Genomic DNA, 21,723 nt, shown 5'->3' with positions numbered 1-21,723 from the left:
CTGTACAGAAACCCAGCCTAAAACCCCAAACAGCAAGCAATGCAGGTGTAGAAGCACGGTGGCTAGGAAAAACTCCCTAGAAAGGCCAATACCTAGGAAGAAACCTAGAGAGGAACCAGGCTATGTGGGGTGGCCAGTCCTCTTCTGGCTGTGCCGGGTGGAGATTATAACAGAACATGGCCAAGATGTTCAATGTTCATAAATGACCAGCATGGTCGAATAATAATAAGGCAGAACAGTTGAAACTAGAGCAGCAGCACAGTCAGGTGGAAGTTGAAACTGGAGCAGCAGCATGGCCAGGTAGACTGGGGACAGCAAGGAGTCATCATGTCAGGTAGTCCTGGGGCATGGTCCTAGGGCTCAGGTCAGTTGAAACTGGAACAGCAGCATGGCCAGGTGGACTGGGGACAGCAAGGAGTCATCATGTCAGGTAGTCCTGGGGCATGGTCCTAGGGCTCAGGTCCTCCGAGAGAGAGAAAGAAAGAGAGAAGGAGAGAATTAGAGAACGCACACTTAGATTCACACAGGACACCGAATAGGACAGGAGAAGTACTCCAGATATAACAAACTGACCCCAGCCCCCCGACACATCATATGTTTCCTTTACATTGGTTATATGTTTGTTTCATATGTTTCCTTTACATTGGTTATATGTTTGTTTCATATGTTTCCTTTACATTGGTTATATGTTTGTTTCATATGTTTCCTTTACATTGGTTATATGTTTGCTTAGAAATTCTAGGGACAATTAGGAGGCCTGCATCTTGTGACCGTAGCGTACGTATAGGTATGTACGGCAGGACCAAATCAGAGAGATAGGTAGGAGCAAGCCCATGTAATGCTTTGTAGGTTAGCAGTAAAACCTTGAAATCAGCCCTTGCTTTGACAGGAAGCCAGTGTAGAGAGGCTAGCACTGGAGTAATATGATCAAATTTTTTGGTTCTAGTCAGGATTCTAGCAGCCGTATTTAGCACTAACTGAAGTTTATTTAGTGCTTTATCCGGGTAGCCGGAAAATAGAGCATTGCAGTAGTCTAACCTAGAAGTGACAAAAGCATGGATAAATTTTTCTGCATCATTTTTGGACAGAAAGTTTCTGATTTTTGCAATGTTACGTAGATGGAAAAAAGCTGTCCTCGAAATGGTCTTGATATGTTCTTCAAAAGAGAGATCAGGGTCCAGAGTAACGCTGAGGTCCTTCACAGTTTTATTTGAGACGACTGTACAACCATTAAGATTAATTGTCAGATTCAACAGAAGATCTCTTTGTTTCTTGGGACCTAGAACAAGCATCTCTGTTTTGTCCGAGTTTAATAGTAGAAAGTTTGCAGCCATCCACTTCCTTATGTCTGAAACACATGCTTCTAGCGAGGGCAATTTTACTACCCTCTGTTCTTCCTAGTGACAGCACAGGAGAGACAACCTATTAAGTGGAAACTCTCACCTGCACACCCACTCAATTACTAGTCGCAATTAGCAGAGAGGAGGAGACTACAGGCAGAGAGCTGGGTGGGTGGCTTTAAACTAACATACAAGGGCCCAGAGATCAAATTAGGGTAAACTTCCGGCCCGCCAACTCAATACACACCTATAATCTCAGGAACCAGGACCAAATCTGGAGTGCGCTGGCCAGTTGACAGATGGTCATGTGAGACTAAATTAATACAATTATGTAATCAGTCATATTCATTTAAAAAATGTCACTGGAGCAAAGTGATACAACAGGTCATAGTCATGTCATTAACATCTGCAACCCAAAACAATCTTAGAAAAATTCTACATCTCCTTGTAAAAATTATACATATTTACCTATCACCTCATTTTACTTTTCTTTTGCAAACAAAATGTTCCCACAGTCTTCTACAACTTATAAACATAAGGCCATTCAAAGCACTCATCTACTGTATAGAACTACATTTAAAGATGTTTGTCTGAAAAGAAATGCAACAGGATTGTAGTGAAGCCCTTGCTGCCTCATGGGTTTCTTGTGAGATAATTCCCATACTGGTGAGGTGATTTTGGGGAACCTTCAGGTTTCTGTTCAACACAATGAGAAATCACCCCCCCCCCCCCCTCCCCTCCCCCTCTCTGCAGGAATAAACCCACTTGACAACAATTACCTCTTTGTGGCATTGTGGCTCTTGGAATGTACAATACCTAACCTGGGCACCACACAAAGGCACCTGGGCCACTCAGGTGACAAAAAAAATCCCTCCTAATAAACCTGAACGTTTTGTGAGAAGAAAGACACACATAGGCTGGTATAGCTTTTAGTTCTCTCATGGAATTGTACACACAACAACCACAAACAAATATTTGCACAAATCCATTCCATGTTAGTTTTCATGGTCAAAGCTATAGTTGGCACAAAGGCATTTCTCATGGAAGTGTCTATCATAGTGAAATTGTAAGAATTTAAAATATTTAGTTACCTACTGTATTTGTATTACAAATACATAATTTCATATTAATTTAAACTTATTTTGAAAATGAAAAACATTAAGAAAATGTGTGTGTGCGTGTGTGTTAACATAAATATTATCCATGGAAATCCCAACACCAAGCTATTGAAACTACAAGGATATGTGATATAAACATGCTTTACTTTTGATTCCATCACACCCTATGTGTTGTTTCCTTTACATTGGTTATATGTTTGTTTCATATGTTTCCTTTACATTGGTTATATGTTTGTTTCATATGTTTCCTTTACATTGGTTATATGTTTGTTTCATATGTTTCCTTTACATTGGTTATATGTTTGTTTCATATGTTTTCTTTACATTCCCAGCTGGGATTTTCATCAGTTATCACCAGGTATTATCATGCAAAATTTTGCCTCGGTGTAAAAGACAACAATAATAAGAGCTTTACCAACAAGCTAATAGCCAAATGAGGTAGGCATACACTGTGCATGACTGAGCTGTGATGATAACACTCTAATACAGACTCACCCTACTTGTCTGTGTTTCATAATAGTGAGAGGGGTCAACTTTACCAGGCAATAGGGTTACCAAATGTGAAATTTTTCACCACCGACCGAATACTGTATAAACTCATTACAACCGAACTGTCTTTTGGAAAAATGTGAAAATCCGGCAACCCTACAAGGGCAAGAGAACCCTCACAGTTTCACTTGAAACAGGGAAAAGTAAGTCATAGTTACCGTAATAGTAATAGCAAATGATAGTAAATTATAGCAAATTAAATTATATGGCTTTCACTTTAGCAGTGATAAATTCATGAACTTCTTTGAGGAAAAGATCATGATTATTAGAAAGCAAATTACGGACTTAAATCTGCGTATTCCTTCAAAGCTCAGTTGTCCTGAGTCTGCACAACTCTGCCAGGACCTAGGATCAAGAGAGACGCTCAAGTGTTTTAGTACTATATCTCTTGACACAATGATGAAAATAATCATGGCCTCTAAACCTTCAAGCTGCATACTGGACCCTATTCCAACTAAACTACTGAAAGAGCTGCTTCCTGTGCTTGGGCCTCCTATGTTGAACATAATAAACGGCTCTCTATCCACCGGATGTGTACCAAATTCAGTCTGGTTTTAGACCCCATCATAGCACTGAGACTGCACTTGTGAAGGTGGTAAATTACCTTTTAATGGCATCAGACCCAGGCTCTGCATCTGTCCTCGTGCTCCTAGACCTTAGTGCTGCTTTTGATACCATCGATCACCACATTCTTTTGGAGAGATTGGAAACCCAAATTGGTCTACACAGACAAGTTCTGGCCTGGTTTAGATCTTATCTGTCGGAAAGATATCAGTTTGTCTCTGTGAATGGTTTGTCCTCTGACAAATCAACTGTAAATTTCGGTGTTCCTCTCAAGGTTCCGTTTTAGGACCACTATTGTTTTCACTATATATTTTCACCCTCTTGGGGATGTCATTCGAAAACATAATGTTAACTTTCACTGCTATGCGGATGACACACAGCTGTACATTTCAATGAAACATGGTGAAGCCCCAAAATTGCCCTCGCTAGAAGCATGTGTTTCAGACATAAGGAAGTGGATGGCTGCAAACTTTCTACTTTTAAACTCGGACAAAACAGAGATGCTTGTTCTAGGTCCCAAGAAACAAAGAGATCTTCTGTTGAATATGACAATTAATCTTAATGGTTGTACAGTCGTCTCAAATAAAACTGTGAAGGACCTCGGCGTTACTCTGGACCCTGATCTCTCTTTTGAAGAACATATCAAGACCATTTCAATGACAGCTTTTTTCCATCTACGTAACATTGCAAAAATATGAAACTTTCTGTCCAAAAATGATGCAGAAAAATGAATCCATGCTTTTGTCACTTCTAGGTTAGACTACTGCAATGCTCTACTTTCCGGCTACCCGGATAAAGCACTAAGTAAACTTCAGTTAGTGCTAAATACGGCTGCTAGAATCCTGACTAGAACCAAAAAATGTGATCATATTACTCCAGTGCTAGCCTCCCTACACTGGCTTCCTGTCAAAGCAAGGGCTGATTTCAAGGTTTTACTGCTAACCTACAAAGCATTACATGGGCTTGCTCCTACCTATCTCTCTGATTTGGTCCTGCCGTACATACCTACACATACGCTATGGTCACAAGACGCAGGCCTCCTAATTGTCCCTAGAATTTCTAAGCAAACAGCTGGAGGCAGGGCTTCCTCCTATAGAGCTCCATTTTTATGGAACGGTCTGCCTACCCATGTCAGAGACGCAAACTCGGTCTCAACCTTTAAGTCTTTACTGAAGACTCATCTCTTCAGTGGGTCATATGATTGAGTGTAGTCTGGCCCAGGAGTGGGAAGGTGAGCAACGAACCGCCCTTGCTGTCTCTGCCTGGCCGGTTCCCCTCTTTCCACTGGGATTCTCTGCCTCTAACCCTATTACAGGGGCTGAGTTACTGGCTTACTGGGGCTCTCTCATACCGTCCCTGGGAGGGGTGCGTCACCTGAGTGGGTTGAGTCACTGATGTGATCATCCTGTCTGGGTTGGCGCCCCCTTGGGTTGTGCCGTGGCGGAGATCTTTGTGGGCTATACTCAGCCTTGTCTCAGGATGGTAAGTTGGTGGTTGAAGATATCCCTCTAGTGGTGTGGGGGCTGTGCTTTGGCAAAGTGGGTGGGGTTATATCCTTCCTGTTTGGCCCTGTCCGGGGGTGTCCTCGGATGGGGCCACAGTGTCTCCTGTCCCCTCCTGTCTCAGCCTCCAGTATTTATGCTGCAGTAGTTTATGTGTCGGGGGGCTAGGGTCAGTTTGTTATATCTGGAGTACTTCTCCTGTCCTATTCGGTGTCCTGTGTGAATTTAAGTGTGCTCTCTCTAATTCTCTCTTTCTCTCTTTCTTTCTCTCTCTCGGAGGACCTGAGCCCTAGGACCATGCCTCAGGACTACCTGACATGATGACTTCTTGCTGTCCCCAGTCCACCTGGCCGTGCTGCTGCTCCAGTTTCAACTGTTCTGCCTTATTATTATTGGACCATGCTGGTCATTTATGAACATTTGAACATCTTGCCCATGTTCTGTTATAATCTCCACCCGGCACAGCCAGAAGAGGACTGGCCACCCCACATAGCCTGGTTCCTCTCTAGATTTCTTCCTAGGTTTTGGCCTTTCTAGGGAGTTTTTCCTAGCCACCGTGCTTCTACACCTGCATTGCTTGCTGTTTGGGGTTTTAGGCTGGGTTTCTGTACAGCACTTTGAGATATCACCTGATGTACGAAGGGCTATATAAATACATTTGATTTGATTTGATATGCCCATTCAAACACAAAACAGTCAAACTCCCAGATATTACCTACAGGCTCACATTTCATTTGAATGCTGTGCTTTACTTTGAAACCAAAGACAATTCTTCTCCACAATGGAGAGAAGAACAGGACACCAGGAGAAAAACAATGCTGTCATGCTCATTGCCCCAATGGTATGATGTGTGATGCAAGTTGATATGGGCTGAATTACAGGCCACTTGTCAATAAATCTCTTGTTCCAATTAATGAAAGCATGAGTGACTTATTTCAATGGGGATTTATTATAATTACTGTACAGGTAATGAATGTGTATGAAACAAGTTGAACCAGTCACCACTCGGAAAGCAGTGTTATCCGTCACAAAACAATATTTCTCCACAACAACAACCCACCTCTTCTCTACAGCAACAGGCAGGTCAATCATTTGGCTACACCATTAGTAATGTTAATGACCTGTGACCTATCTCTTTTTCTTGAGTTGTGTTAGCCAGGCGAGACCTGTCCAATGCAAAACCAGTGTGAGCTATTCAAGGGAGACAAGTTTACATGTTTGTGTTTACGTGGTATACTAGCAGTCATTGACAACGGGAGCAAAGTGAAAAAATTAAGTATGATGGTCATTGTTAATATGTTTGTAGGACAAAATATGCACATTTTCTAATGAAGATGGGTGAAATTAGTATTCAGCATATTTTATTGTCTAATGATTTTCTAATGTTACACAGGAGCCATTCAAATCAGGAGTGTGTACAGTATCCGGTGCCTATCAAATGTACTTTATTATAAATCTGTGTAAGTGGTGTTGTACATAACAGAGAAAGTGTAAAAACATACAAAAGATCACATTTAGATAGCAGGGATGAAGAACATTACATCCAAATTCCTATCACTTTAATTTCTCCTTGATGGATAGAAAATGTGACCATCGAACTGAGATTCAATCATATTGCAATGTCAAGTGAAGATAGGAGTGTTGCCGAAACTATGAAGTGTGTATTGTAATATTTTTTTGATTATGATTGGGTATGATCGCTCATGTAAAAGTGACACAATATACCATACGCTCTTCAGATGCAAATAAATTAGGATGGAAAAGAGACAGATCCCGCAGAAGGTATGCAAAATGGCAAGATGTTGAATGAAAGAAAATAACTTGTTTTGCATGGCCATTCAGATCCATGACCATTCATTTATTTACGGCGTAAACAAAGGCCATCAATGCAAAATTCTATGCAAACAAAGGGCTGTGTTTGAGAGTGACAGGATGTCTGTGCTTAAAGCAAACACATGCCGTTGACCTTTAGGTCATTATTTTGTACGGTGTCCATATTAGGACAACCTAAACATGTCTTGGCTGTCCGAATATTGATACCATAAATATAATATAACCCTATATGATACAGTGCGTTCTGCATGACTATCAAATATTAAGAGAAAATATCAGCCGGTACAACAATTTAGGACTGTTTACTCGAATATGCCATTGAAAGGAAGATTTGCCCACCAGCTCATCAAGATATGCCTACAGTAGTTTGTAAAATGATTGGAATTGACAGTGGCCAGCATTAAACTGCATCAACAACACCACCCACTTACTGTGTTTTTATGACGAGGCTCGGGAGGCAAAATTAAGCTGCTGTCTGGAAGGACATGGCCCGGGACGCAGCCTGACTAAGAAGATTAGATCAGATTTACTTGTCAGCAACACTGCTCTCACGACACTGGACATAGCAACAGGTCAGTGGGTACTATATGGCGTTCTAGCATTCACCATGGAGTGTGACGGCATTGACCTGAAAAGAACAGAGCTATTTTCATTCTGACATTCTGACTTTCATTCTCTTCACCTTTATTCCTACCATCTGGCTGTTGGGAAAGGTCTGTATTTAGCCTCCTATTTGTCTGTATAAAGGGTAGTGCTATTACATGTTTTTTTTAGGACCATTACATGTTTGTTTGTAATGGTTTGTTGAAGCTCTCAGTGAATGAATCTCCAGAGTTAGCTGTATTACAGAGACATCATCCGAATGGAGGTGGCAGAATTGTGGATGCAGGACTGATATTATATAGCCTGGTCACAGATTTTTTTTCTATGGGCACACCTCAACAACAACTTTCTTTTCTCAGTTAGGATAGGACAATGTGAGGAGATACTACAGCAGCATGGCGACGCACATCCTGTGGTGTGCGTTTGCATGGACATTCAAGGGTCTGTTATGTACCTGCAGGTTCTTCTGGGTGAGTGTGTGTCCAATAGCTTGGTCGCAGATCTGTTTATGCAACTCTTTGCCAAGAGTGACAATGACCATATGAGTTAGCTATACAGCCCAAACTGGGCTATGTGTCCTATCTGATAATTATAGCTTTGACAACCCTCTTGCTCTGGAAATACTGTATGACTGTCATTGATTTTTGATGCAGGTGAGCCCATACTACTCAATCAAATACATGCCCAATGAACCTCACAGAACAGGGAAGGATCAAGTGAAACAAAAAACAGGTAATGGATGAGAGTTGTCCTCAGTAAATAATGAAAACAGAACAAAATGTAGACTACTGTGATACATACTGGCATAGAATTGGTGTTCTAAAGGACTCTACTCTAATCCTCTCATCTATGTGTGTGTGGGGGGGGGGAGGGCAAAATCAAAAGTAACAGTCAGTATCTGTACAGCACTTTGAGATATCAGCTGATGTACAAAGGGCTATATAAATACATTTGATTTGATTTGATTTGAGTATCTGGTGTGGCCACCAGCTGCATTAAGTACTGCAGTGCATCTCCTCCTCGTGGACTGCACCAGATTTGCCAGTTCTTGCTGTGAGATGTTACCCCACTCTTCCACCAAGGCACCTGCAAGTTCTCTGACATTTCTGGGGGAATGGCCCTAGTCCTCACCCTCCGATCCAACAGGTCCCGGCTCTTCGCTGGCCATGTCAGAACACTGACATTCCTGTCTTGCAGGAAATCACGCACAGAACTAGCAGTATGGCTGGTGGCAGTGTCATGCTGGAGGGTCATGTCAGGATGAGCCTGCAGGAAGGGTACCACATGAGGGAGGAGGATGTTTTCCCTGTAACAAACAGCGTTGAGATTGCCAGCAATGACAACAAGCTCAGTCCGATGATGCTGTGACACACCGCCCCAGACCATAATAGACCCTCCACCTCCACATCGATCCCGCTCCAGAGTACAGGCCTCGGTGTAACGCTCATTCCTTTGACGATAAACGCAAATCCAACCATCACCCTTGCTGAGACAAAACCGTGACTCGTCAGTGAAGAACACTTTTTGCCAGTCCTGTCTGGTCCAGCGACGGTGGGTTTGTGCCCATAGGCGATGTTGTTACTGGTGATGTCTGGTGAGGACCTGCCTTACAACCTGCCTACAAGCCCTCTGTCCAGCCCTCTGTCCATTGCGGACAGTCTGAGCACTGATGGAGGGATTGTGCATTCCTGGTGTAACTCGGGTAATCCTGTGCAGCTGTTGTTACATGTGGTCAGCCACTGCGAGGACGATCAGCTGTCCATCCTGTCTCCCTGTAGCGCTGTCTTAGGCGTCTCACAGTATGGACATTGCAATTTATTGCCCTGGCCACATCTGCAGTTCTCATGCCTCCTTGCAGCATGCCTAAGGCACGTTCACTCAGATGAACAGGGACCCTGGGCATCTTTCTTTTGGTGTTTTTCAGAGTCAGTAGAAAGGCCTCTTTAGTGTCCTTAGTTTTCATAACTGTGACCTTAATTGCCTACTGTCTGTAAGCTGTTAGTGTCTTAACGTCCATTCCATAGGTGCATGTTTATTAATTGTTTATGGTTCAAGCATGGGAAACAGTGTTTAAACCCTTTAAAATGAAGATCTGTGAAGTTATATGGATTGTTATATGGATTGTCTTTGAAAGACAGGGTCCTGAAAAAGGGACATTTCTTTTTTTGCTGAGTTTGGAATATAATAGAACATAATTCTGGTCTCTGTATGTATTGGATTGTTGATTTCCAGGCTCAGCGAATCAGGGAATACCAGGAAGTCATGATAGCAGTGCCATGCAGAGGAGACTGTCCAAAGCTGAGAGGGAGATTCAGGCCCTCAAGACCCAGATCACTTTTGAGAGGGCAACATGGGAGAGGAAGTTTGTGGAACTGCAGGTGATACAGCAGGACCTACGTTATCAGGTGTGTGTGTGTACCCAGCTTGAGAAAGCTGCAGTAAGGGGCGGGTTCTGTCGCTCTATCGCTGAAGGGCTGAGGGAGACTGAGCCTCTTCTGAGCGCAGAGGACACCATGGACCAGAAGTGGTCATCTATTAGCTCAGTCAGCGGCCCACTCCATTGGCTACAGAGGTAGGAAACATCAGGACTAGTTCGATGAGAACTGACACCACAACAACCTTACTGGACATTATGCACAAAGCACACAGAGCTACTCTCAACAGCCCCACATTGGCTACCCTCCGGCGGCAATGGCGTGCATCACTCAAGGAAGTGCAAACAACCTTGTATGCTCTGCAGAACGAATGGTAGACGAACAAGGCACAGGAAATCCAAATTTATACAGAAAAAACGGCATACACAATTTCTACAACTCAGCTAAAGCTATCTATGTCCCTAGAAGTTGCTCCATCACCCTCCTGATAACAACTGATAGTCTGACTCTCTTGAAGGACCAAAACCAGATCCTGATGAGGTGGGCTGACCACTTTGAAGCACTACTCAATCAGCGTTCTCCTACAGACCACTCCATCCTGGAAGAACTGCCTGTCCGTCCACCCATTCAAGACGTCCACCATTCACCAACCTCCAAGAGGTGTTATCAGCTATCCGTTCCCTCAAGAACAACAAGGCTCCTGGCACTGAGAGCATCCCGGCAGAGTTACTTAAGAAGGGAGGTTACTTGTGCACCAGAACGCTCTACCAGTACATCACTGAGGTTTGGGACGGGGAGATCTTTGCTTAACCGTCTATAAGAACAAGGGTGCCAAGTCCATCTGGGACAAACAGCCGGGGGATACCCCTTCTGGCTATTGCCAGCAAGGTCCTGATGCGCCTTCAGAAAGAACAGGAGTACGTACGGTCGACATGATATTCACTGCACAGCAACTCCAAGAGAAGTACTGTGAACAACATCAGGACCTTTTCATGGCCTTTTTCGACCTCTCCAAGGCCTTCGACACAGTGAGCAGGGAACTACTATGGGGCATTCTACTCAAATTTGGCTGTCCAGACAAATTTGTCAACATTCTTTGCCAGTTCCATGATAGGATGATGGCTCGGTGGCCATAGGAGGGCAGGAGTCAGTGGCCTTTGGAGTAAGCATCGGTATGAGGCAGGGGTGTGTGGGGTTGCGGTGGACTTCAGGCTAGATGGAACCCTATTCAACATCAGGAGGCTCCCAGCAACCACCAGGGTTTTGACGGAACGGGTTCTTGAGCTGTAGTATTCTAATGACTGTGCTCTTGTGGCCCACACTCCGCAAGAACTTCGGTCCGCGAGGGTATATAGCAGGATGGAACTGTCTAGCAACAGCACCAAGACAGAGGGGGTCTGCCAATAGAGATCCAGCCCTCCACCCACCATGCCTGTCTTCACCATTGAACACAAATCCCTGGCAATAGTCACATCCTTCAAATACCTGGGCAGCATCCTCTCAGAGAACTGCAGCATCGACCTCGAAATAAAAAATAGGATCAAGCAAGCATCAGCTGCCTTCAGGAAACTCAGACGCAGGGTCTTCCAAAACAGGGATCTCCACCTCCACACCAAAGTCGCAATCTATCAAGCCGTCTGCATTACCACACTTCTATACAGCTGTGAATCCTAGGTCACTTACAGTTGCCACAACAAGCAGTTTGAGCGATTCCACAGAAGATGCCTGCAGCACATCCTGGGAATCACCTGGTGTGACCGTGTGCCCCATACAGAAATACTTGCTACTGTAAGACCAACTGCAAGAGTATGGAGGCCATGGTCACCCAACACCAACTGCACTGTCTCGGGAGCTCTTGCAGTGGAAGATCCTGTATGGCCAGCTACATCTTGGCCGGTGGTCTGCAGGGGGGGCCAGCTACATCTTGGCCAGCGGTCTGCAGAGGGGGCCAGCTACATCTTGGCCGGCGGTCTGCAGAGGGGGCCAGGTACATCTTGGCCGGCGGTCTGCAGAGGGGGCCAGCTACATCTTGGCCGGTGGTCTGCATAGGGGGCCAGCTACATCTTGGCCGGCGGTCTGCAGAGGGGGCCAGCTACATCTTGGCCGGCGGTCTGCAGAGGGGGCCAGCTACATCTTGGCCGGCGGTCTGCAGAGGGGGCCAGCTCAATCTTGACCGGCGGTCTGCAGAGAGGGCCAGCTATATCTTGGCCGGCGGTCTGCAGGGGGCAGATGAAGCACTACAAGGACCAGCTGAAAACATTGCTGAAGAAGTGCAACATCAAACCGACAGACCTGGAGGATTCTGCTGCTGACCGTTCCAACTGGTGGCAGCTCTGCCAGAGCGAGGTACAGAGGTGGGAGGAGAGGAGCACAAACAGTTCAGGAGACATACAACCACGCCTGCCCCCACCAACACAGACTGCATATGCCTCACCTGCAATAAAGTTTGTGGATCTCGGATTGGACTCTACAGTCCCAAATAATTCAGCGTTAACTAAGAAGTGGAGGTAATCATCGGATACGATGAACTAATGTAAAGTAACGTGTGTCTGAGTGTGTGTGTGTGTGTGTGTGTGTGTGTGTGTGTGTGTGTGTTTGTTAGCGCCTGTATGATTATGTGTTAGTATGTGTTTCATAATTTATTCATAATAATAACTTGATGACAGCTTTGTTTTATTTTGATCAGCTGATCTCTGAGACTGTAGCCAGGCCTGGAAGTTTACCTCAGGTGGGCAGCTTCGAGGACCTTGGCGAGTCAGAGGTGGAAAACAGACAGTCATTCGATGGAAAGGACCAGAACAGCTCAAGTAAATCACATGATCAACAGTACTTGATTTGCTGTAATCATCATTAAAGGGACATTGCACTCCAACATAAAAGCTTGTCAGATGTTTCCATACCTCAAAAGTAGAGGAGTGTTCAGATAAGTCCATGTCACAGGCCATTTGTTGCGTAGATCAAGCTATATGCTTTAATCCCAAATGAATGGAAAAGATAAGCGTTTTTCTAGTTCCAGATTTTATTTGTGCTCATCTTTTCCATTCATTTGTGGTTAAGGCATATAACTAGATCTACACACCCAAAGTCTTGGAGCATGTATTCATCTTGCCATTGGGTTAGTTTTGAGGTCTGAAAACATCAGAAAATTTTTAATTGTGTAGTGTTATCTCCCTTTGAGAACTGCATTTTGAATAGCAAAGAATAATCTTATCCATTACTTAAAATAACAGGCAGCCATTCCAACCGAAGCAAAGGGTCTGAGAGGATGTCATCAACAGGCGACACATGCCAAAGCAGCTTGTCTGGCAGCCAGGTCTCATTGAACTCAGCATTTGGCTTCAGACCCATTTCTGCTCTGTCTCCAGCCACCAGGTAGAGCCATTTCTCTTCACCTGCTCCCAGCTGTGTCAAAAGGCCATTAAACTTAAAAATCTGTTTGACACTTGTTTTCAGACCTCAAAATTGGTCCATGGAAAGCACCATGTAATTTCCAGATTTGCAGTGCTTATCTTTTCCATTAATTTGGAGTTGAGACATGTAGCTGGATCTACGCAAAAAATGACAACTTTTGAGGTCTGTAAGACTGTCTACACAGCCAGCCCAATTCTGATATGTTTTACACTAATTTGTATTTTGACCAATCACATGAAATCTTTTTCAGAGCTGATCTGATTGGTCAAAAGACCAAATAGTGAAACAAAGATCATAATTGGGCTGCCTGTGTAAACATAGCCAAACAGACCTGGGTTAAAATACATGTGTAGTTAAGTATTTGTATTTCAATATTTCTTTGAGTATTTTAGAATAATGTGGCTAAAATCGACCACTTAGATTTGAAGTATTTAAAAGTATTTAAAAAAAATAATCCTATAGCCTACAATTTTCAAATATTTGTTTCCAAATTCATTATTTCAAACACCCTTAGGACCAAACAGACCTGGGTTTAAATGCAGTATTTAAATATTTGTATTTGAAAATACACTGCCTGTATATCTGAGTATTTTCAAATGCATTCCAATATTCAAAAGAAAAATATCAAAATCCTTACTTCAAAATATCTTTGAGAGTAATTGAATAGTAGTTGAACCCAGGTCTGATCTGAAAACTTTGATTTTAGAGTGTAATGTCCCTTTAAATCCTATTCATTTTAAGCCATCTAAAAAGAGCAAATCTTCCGTCCCCCCAGTGGGAGCTCCTGGAGGAGCTACATCGGTCCACACCGGGTCTTTGTGCCTCACTCCCCCCTGGACCTGCAGACGGGACACCGGGTTCGAGTCCTGCTGCCCTCGGGACGGATCAGCACAGGCACGGTTCGTTACCTGGGCCACCTGGAGGGGGAGCCAGACTTCCATATGGGAGTGGAGCTGGAATCACTTGAACACGGGCAGCAAGATGGCACACACAGGGGACAGTGCTACTTTGAATGGTAAGTATTCTTCATTTACCAAGAATATGTAGTCTTAAATCAGTTATTCTGTAAATAAGGGATGTTTCATCCTTACATTTTTACATTGGTAGAATTGCGAGAGATCTGCTGTCGACTATAAATATGTCTCTATTTTTAGAGGTGACAGGAAAAGGTTCAACAGTGCTTTTAGTTATAACTGAAGGGTTTATTTACTTGAAAGAAGTTATTCACTGAATCCTGTAGTTTACAGTAGTAGGGCCTCCAGGCCGCTCACAACACACAAGTAACAATTTGAAATAATTGTTTATTGAAAAATCTATTCATTTTCTAAATGCTATTGTGGACATGGATGGAAAGTTGTTTGATTTTGAAACTGTGTTTAGAGACTATGGGGATGTTTGTTCAAATCATATGTATGCTCAATTGCTCTCTGCTATATCCCCCACATGGAAAGCTAAGATGAAGAAAGTAACGCATAATTTAACTGTATGTAATCCTACTATAAAAAACGTAAACATTTATTCAAAAAGCTAAAATCAACTCTGAAATATACCAACTCACTTTCCATCACCTATCTGCAATTACATACACATTTCAAACACATTGGAAAGATCCCAATACCATGGAAGCAGGTCTTCAATTTCACATACAAAACATCAATAGATACTCAAGAGACTTTCAGTTAGGGATTCTCCGGTACTTTGTATTACTCTTAGCCAGTAGTTCTGAAAGTAGTGCCCACAAGCAAAAAGTGGTACCCGATAATTGCGTACTACATCACATATGTGCAGATATTCTCTCTCTTGCTCTGCTCTGTGTGATTCTATCTAGCTGTCAACAAAGAAAATGCTGTCCATTTAGTGTATTGAGCAAGACTCTAAATGAAGGTTCTGTCATGAAGAGGAGGAGGACATAATGCATCTGTTTTGGTACTGTCAGACAGTGAGCTCCTTTTGGCTACAGGTTCGAGGCTGGCTTTCCCATCACTCCATCAAACTACGTATTAACCCCCAACTTATCATCTTGGGTGACGTCATTGTCCATATCCCCTCAATTAATGACACAATACTTCTGCTAGGCAAAATATTCATATTCAAAACACAAAGTTCTACATCTCCAACACCCAACCTGTTGAAACAATTAATGAGCAATTCCCGGGGCCACCCACACATAAAATGAATGCACACATGACTGTAAGCCACTTTGGATAAAAGTGTCTGCAATATTATATTATTTGGGTAGCCAGGCAATATCTATTTGAGAAAGTCCACAACATTGTTATTGAACAATATTAATTAAAATGAACATATGCTACTATAAGGGTAAAATGATCCATATGCCATGGAGTGTAAGCAAACAACGTTTGTCCTTATATATTTTTTGTATTAGAATACTACACCATGGCATTGCTGATAACTGTCTTGTCCAAATGTGTTGCATCGTGTGTTTTTCCGTTTGAGTATCGTCATGATTGTACATCATCCTCCGTTTTTATGCTTGTCTTGTCACTGTATTATCGACTTGTTTGTATTTTGTAAAAAAAAAACGAAGAATATAACAAATATGGTTCCGTGCTCAAGACACACTTTGACATGTGCTGCTGACGTTGTCATTGTTTGACTTAACATGCAAATATCAACCTCAAAGCAAACGTGAGTAGCACGTGTTTGTCAAAAGAGGGGAACAAAATGATATGAAAAACTATATACAGTAGTATATATTGTACATGTATACAATGTTATATGTGGGATGAGTACTAACACTGTTTTCTTTGTGTTCTGGAATACAATAATAGTCTTGTAGCATCAAATAGTAATTGCTTATTATGCATTTCGATAAAAGTACACTATACATACAAATGTATGTGGACACCCCTTCAAATTAGTGGATTTAGCAATTTCAGCCATCCTGAGAGGAAAATAAAATCGAGCACACAGCCATGCAATCTCCAATGACAAACATTGGCAGTAGAATGGCCTTACTGAAGAGCTCAGTGACTTTCAATGTGGCAACATCATAGGATGCCACCTTTCCAACAAGTCAGTTCGTCAAATTTCTGCCCAGCTAAAGCTGTCCTGGTGGAAACGTCTATGAGCAACAACGGCTCAGCTGCCAAGTGGTAGCCCACACAAGCTCACAGAACGGGATCGCCGAGAGCTGAAGCGCGTAGCGTGTAAAAATCGTCTGTCCTTGGTTGCAATACTCACTACCGAGTTTCAAACTGGCATTGGAAGTAACTGTTAATCGGGAACTGCGCAATGCCAAGTGTTAGCTGGAGTGGTTTTAAGCTCACCGCCATTGGACTCTGGAGCAGTGGAAATGTGTTCTCTGGCGTGATTGATCTGGGGCTGTTTTTCATGGATCGGGCTTGGCCCTTTAGTTCCAGTGAAGGGAAAATGTAACGGTACATTATACAATGACATTCTAAACTATTCTGTACTCAGGGTAGGGAAGGCCCTTTCCTGTTTCAGCATGACAATGCCCCTGTGCAAAAATCGAGATACATACATAAATGGTCAGTTGAGATCTGTGTGGAAGAACTTGACTGGCTTGCACAGAGCCCTGACCTCAACCCCATCGAACACCTTTGGGGTGAATTGAAACGCCGACCGCGAGTCAGGCCTAATCACCCAACATCAGTGCCCAACCTCACTAATGCTCTTGTGGCTGAATGGAAACATTTCCCAGCAGCAATGTTCCAACATGAAAAGTGAAAAGCCTTCCCAGAAGATTGAAGGTTGTTATAGCAGCAAAGGGGGGACCAACTCCATATGAATGCCCATGATTTAGGAATGAGATGTTTGACGAGCAGGTGTCCACATACTTTTGGTCATGTAGTGTATTTATTCTCTTTATCGGGAAATATGATATTAAGTAGGTATATTTTTATAACAGTGCCTTATTAACCAATGGTCTGCCTAATTTTTAATCTAAGGTATTGAAATCTAACTGCCATGTGGTGACTGTCTGTTTCCCTTCCCTTGCAGCAAGGCTGGCCACGGTGCCTTTGTGCCATTCACCAAGCTGTTGATGGCCTGGGAATGATGACATCACAGTCTCTATGGTGGAGGGTCACATCTGGATATTTCATATGGACTCTTTGGCATCAATTACGAATGGTCTCTAAAAGTAAACTTACACTACTGGTCAAAAGTTTTAGGACACCTACTCATTCAAGGGTATTTCTTTATTTTTACTATATTCTACATTGTAGAATGATAGTGAAGACACCAAAACTATATAATAACACATATGGAATCATGTAGTAACCAAAAAAGTGTTATACAAATCAAAATATATTTTATATTTGAGATTCTTCAAATAGCCACCCTTTGCCTTGATGACAGCTTTGCACACTGCATTCTCTCAACCAGCTTCACCTGGAATGCTTTTCCAACAGTCTTGAAGGAGTTCCCACATATGCTGAGCACTTGTTGGCTGCTTTTCCTTCACTCTGCGGTCCGACTTATACCAAACCATCTCAACTGGGTTGAGGTCGGGGGATTGTGAAGGCCAGGTCATCTGATGTAGCACTCCATCACTCTCCTTTGTGGTAAAATATCCCTTATACAGCCTGGAGGTGTGTTAGGTCATAAATCACAGACAGTGTCACCAGCAAAGCACCCCCACAACATAACACCTCTTCCTCCATGCTTTACGGTTGGAAATACAAATGCGGAGATCATCCGTTCACCCACATCATGTCTCACAACGACACGGCGGTTGGAACCAAAAATCTCCAATTTGGACTCCAGACCAAAGGACACATTTCCACCTGTCTAATGTCCATTGCTTGTGTTTCTTGGCCCAAGCAAGTCTCTTCTTCTTATTGGTGTCCTTTAGTAATGGTTTCTTTGCAGCAATTTGACCATGAAGGCCTGATTCACACAGTCCTCTGATCAGTTGATGTTGAGATGTGTCTGTTACTTGAACTCTGTGAAGCATTTATTTGGGCTGCAATATCTGAGTCTGGTAACTCTAATGAACGTATCCTTTGCAGCAGAGGTAACTTCCATGGTGGTCCTCATGAGAGCCAGTTTCATCATAGCGCTTGATGGTTTTTGCGACTGCAATTGAAGAAACATTCAACGTTCTTGAAATGTTCCGTATTGACTGACATTCATGTCTTAAAGTAATGATGGACTGTCGTTTCGCTTTGCTTATTTGAGCTGTTCTTGCAATAATATTGCCTTGGTCTTTTACCAAATAGGTCTATCTTTTGTCTAACACAACTGATTGGTTGAAATACATTTTAAGAAGGAAAGAACTTCCCCAAATGAACTTTTAAGAAGGCACATCTATTAATTGAAATGCATGAGGTGACTACCTCATGAAGCTGGCTGAGAGAATGCCAAGAGTGTGCAAAGCTGTCATACATTTTGATATGTTTAACACTTGTTTGGTTACTACATGATTCCATATGTGTTATTTCATAGTTTTGATGTCTTCACTATTATTGTACAATGTAGAAAAGAGTACAAATAAAGAAAAACCCTTGAATGAGTAGGGGTTCTAAAACGTTTGACCGGTAATGTATAGGCACGGGTTTATTGGGAATATGGCACCCCTGATGTATCTACTGTACAACCAACATGCTTCAAAGATCATAGAAGTGTCAACATCGGCCCTGTATTAAAGACCAACATTGGCAAAAGAAAAAGAGAACAAAATTGTAAATACTATATGCAGTAGTATATGCTGTACATGTATACAGTGGTATATGTGGGATGAGCACTAACAATGTTGTCTTTGTGTTCAGAAATAAAGTAACAATCTTGTAGCATCAAATAGTATTAGCTTATTATGCGTTTTGATAAAAGTACACTATACAGTATATCTTGCCAATAGAAAAATTTGGTATTATGGATGTGCAATAAACATTTAGAGTCTCCCAATGATAAATACTAGAACATACAGTGCCGTGAAATAGTATTTGCCCCATTTCTGATTTGATCTGTTTTTTTTTGCATATTTTTGATACCGAATGTTATCAGATCTTTAACCAAACCTAATGATAGATAAAGGGAACCTGAGTTGACAAATAACAGCAAAAATGTGTATTTATTTGATTGACTTAATTAACAAATTTATGGCGCACCCAAAGTAATAGCCCCCTTACATTCAATAACTGGTTGTGCCACCTTTTGCGGCAATGATCAGTCTCTCACCTTTTTCTGCAATGATCAGTCTCTCACATCGCTGTGAAGAAATGTTGGCCCACTCTTGCATGCAGAACTGCTTTAAGTCCCATTTGTGGGTTTTCAAGCATGAACTGCTCATTTCAAGTCCTGCCACATCATCTCAATTGGGATTAGATCTGGACTTTGACTAGGCCATTCCAAAACTTCAAATTTGTTTCTTTTTAGCCATGTTCATGTAGACTTGATTGTGTGCTTTGGATCATTGTCTTGCTGCATGACCCAGCTGCACTTCAGCTTCAGCTAACAGATACAGAGCAGAATTCATGGTTCCTTCTATTAAGGCAAGTTGACCAGGTCCTGAGGCAGCAAAGCATCCTCAAACCATCACACTACCACCACCATGCTTGACCGTTGGTATGAGGTTCTTACTGTGGAATGCAGTGCTTGGTTTTTGCCAGACATAACGGGACCCATGTCATCATTATATATATATATATATATATATATATATATATATACACTTTTGACTCTTCTGTCCATAGAACATTCTTCCAAGAGTATTGATGATCATCCAGGTGCAGACAAACTTGAGACAACTTTTTGGACAAGATGGGTCCCATTATGTCTGGCGAAAACCAAACACTGCATTCCACAGTAAGAACCTCATACTAACGGTCAAGCATGGTGGTGGTAGTGTGATGGTTTGGGGATGCTTTGCTGCTTTAGGACCATTACGACTTGCCTTAATAGAAGGAGCCAGTTCTGCATGGAAGAGTGGTCCAACATTTCTCCACAGCGATGTGAGAGACTGATCATTGCAGCTAAAGGTGGCACAACCAGTTATTGAGTGTAAGGGGGCAATTCCTTTTTCATACAGGGGAATTAGGTGTTGCATAACTTTGTTAATTAAATAAATAAAATAAGTATACATTTAGTTATTTGTAAACTCAGGTTCCCCTTATCTAATATTATGCTGTTAAATGATATCAGTTGACCTGTGAATGCCTTACAATGAGAGATTTACACGAATATATAAAAAAATCATGATTTATGATACTGTCAAAACTGCTCGATCATGTGATTAGCATTTCTAACAAGGACTCCAAAATAAAAACTCACATTCATGAGGTGTAATAACATACATCAATTCTGGAGCTATCCAAGCATTAAAGGGATAGTTTACTTTTTGTTGTTGAAGTTTTTGTTTATTTTTGTGAACTATCCCTTTATCCATCACTAACGCAGATGTCAATGAAAGGACTTATGGAATGACCAAGATGAGTTTCATCAAGCTGTTGTTAATACTGGATTGTTGGTTATTGGGCATTGTACAAATGTTTGATAATAGGGATCGCCAGAGTTCGCATGAAGTGTTTACACATGGAACAACAGGTGCAGTACTATAAAGAAGTGTCTCAGAACTAAGTTATGTGGTATGCTATGCATCATGCACCATCTATTCAATCCCAGCTTCATTTAATTCAACCCTTCTTCCCTGCAACTCTTCCCCGGGTTGTTGCTGTAAACGAGAATATCGTAAAATAAGGGATATATATATATACTGTATATTTCAAAATGTGCAAAGTGTGTACAAAAGACCTTGGGTTGTATTTGGCTGATCGATTGATCATTGCGAAATTAATTCTACCCATTTCCTCAAGCAGAGCATCTTTATGAAAAAGAGTTATCCTCATTTCCTGTAACTAGGTTGTGCAACTATTTATGAACTATCTTTATGAGTCACACTGTACCTTTATGAGTCACACTGTACCGTACCTTGGCCCGGTTTCCCACGAGTATCTTATGGCTAAATTCATCTTTAGAACCTTCTTAGGAGCTTCGTTAAATCTACGACCGGTTTCCCAGAACCATTGTTTCTTAAACTGCTCTTAAAAACGTTTGGTTATTTAATGATTGCCCCAGACCACACTTAGAACAGCTAAGTGCGTCTTTAGAGTCTTTTTTTGCCCTTCTGCGTCACTGTATTCACAGATCTACGCGAAACACAACATCCAGATGTTTATCTGTCTTTCTGTGACCGCCGATAACTTCAAAACGAATGTGATTCCTACAATTACGTTTCTAATTTCTTTGCAATCGTTACTAACAAGCGAAGATTATACCGATGCTTGAAATGAGATGACTGTATTAAAAGATAAATACATTAGTCTTTCATGTTTCTTTTAATCAAGTTTTATTTAGCTATTGTATGCTACTGTTGTTTTTTTGCCACAATATATTTCATGATATGTAACATGTGCGCAATAATGTGCTAAACGGTGATTTAGTT

At 42.1% G+C, this 21,723-nt stretch overlaps 1 protein-coding gene across 3 annotated transcripts; it reads left to right on the top strand.

Moving 5' to 3' along the window:
* Positions 1–7,104: 7,104 nt before the first annotated feature.
* Positions 7,105–17,494, top strand: LOC116353789 (centrosome-associated protein 350-like). 3 transcript variants are annotated; one of them, XM_031791478.1, is made up of 8 exons: positions 7,105–7,478; positions 7,869–7,979; positions 8,163–8,241; positions 9,742–9,914; positions 12,571–12,691; positions 13,115–13,256; positions 14,071–14,310; positions 17,280–17,494. In XM_031791478.1, exons 2-8 carry the CDS (start codon positions 7,905–7,907, stop codon positions 17,335–17,337), a joined length of 888 nt encoding a protein of 295 aa, XP_031647338.1. In that variant the 5' UTR covers positions 7,105–7,478; positions 7,869–7,904; the 3' UTR covers positions 17,338–17,494. The 3 variants fall into 3 exon arrangements, with proteins under 3 accessions (XP_031647338.1, XP_031647339.1, XP_031647337.1); XM_031791479.1 differs by lacking the exon at positions 7,105–7,478 and adding an exon at positions 7,485–7,619 and having other exon boundaries at positions 9,742–9,887; XM_031791477.1 differs by lacking the exon at positions 7,105–7,478 and adding an exon at positions 7,485–7,619.
* The last annotated feature ends 4,229 nt before the right edge of the window (positions 17,495–21,723 follow it).

Source organism: Oncorhynchus kisutch, linkage group LG2, assembly GCF_002021735.2.
Source record: "Oncorhynchus kisutch isolate 150728-3 linkage group LG2, Okis_V2, whole genome shotgun sequence".
Classification (NCBI taxonomy): domain Eukaryota; kingdom Metazoa; phylum Chordata; class Actinopteri; order Salmoniformes; family Salmonidae; genus Oncorhynchus; species Oncorhynchus kisutch.
The sequence above is the reverse complement of the archived record's forward strand: the minus strand, read 5'-3'. Positions and strand labels throughout refer to the sequence as shown.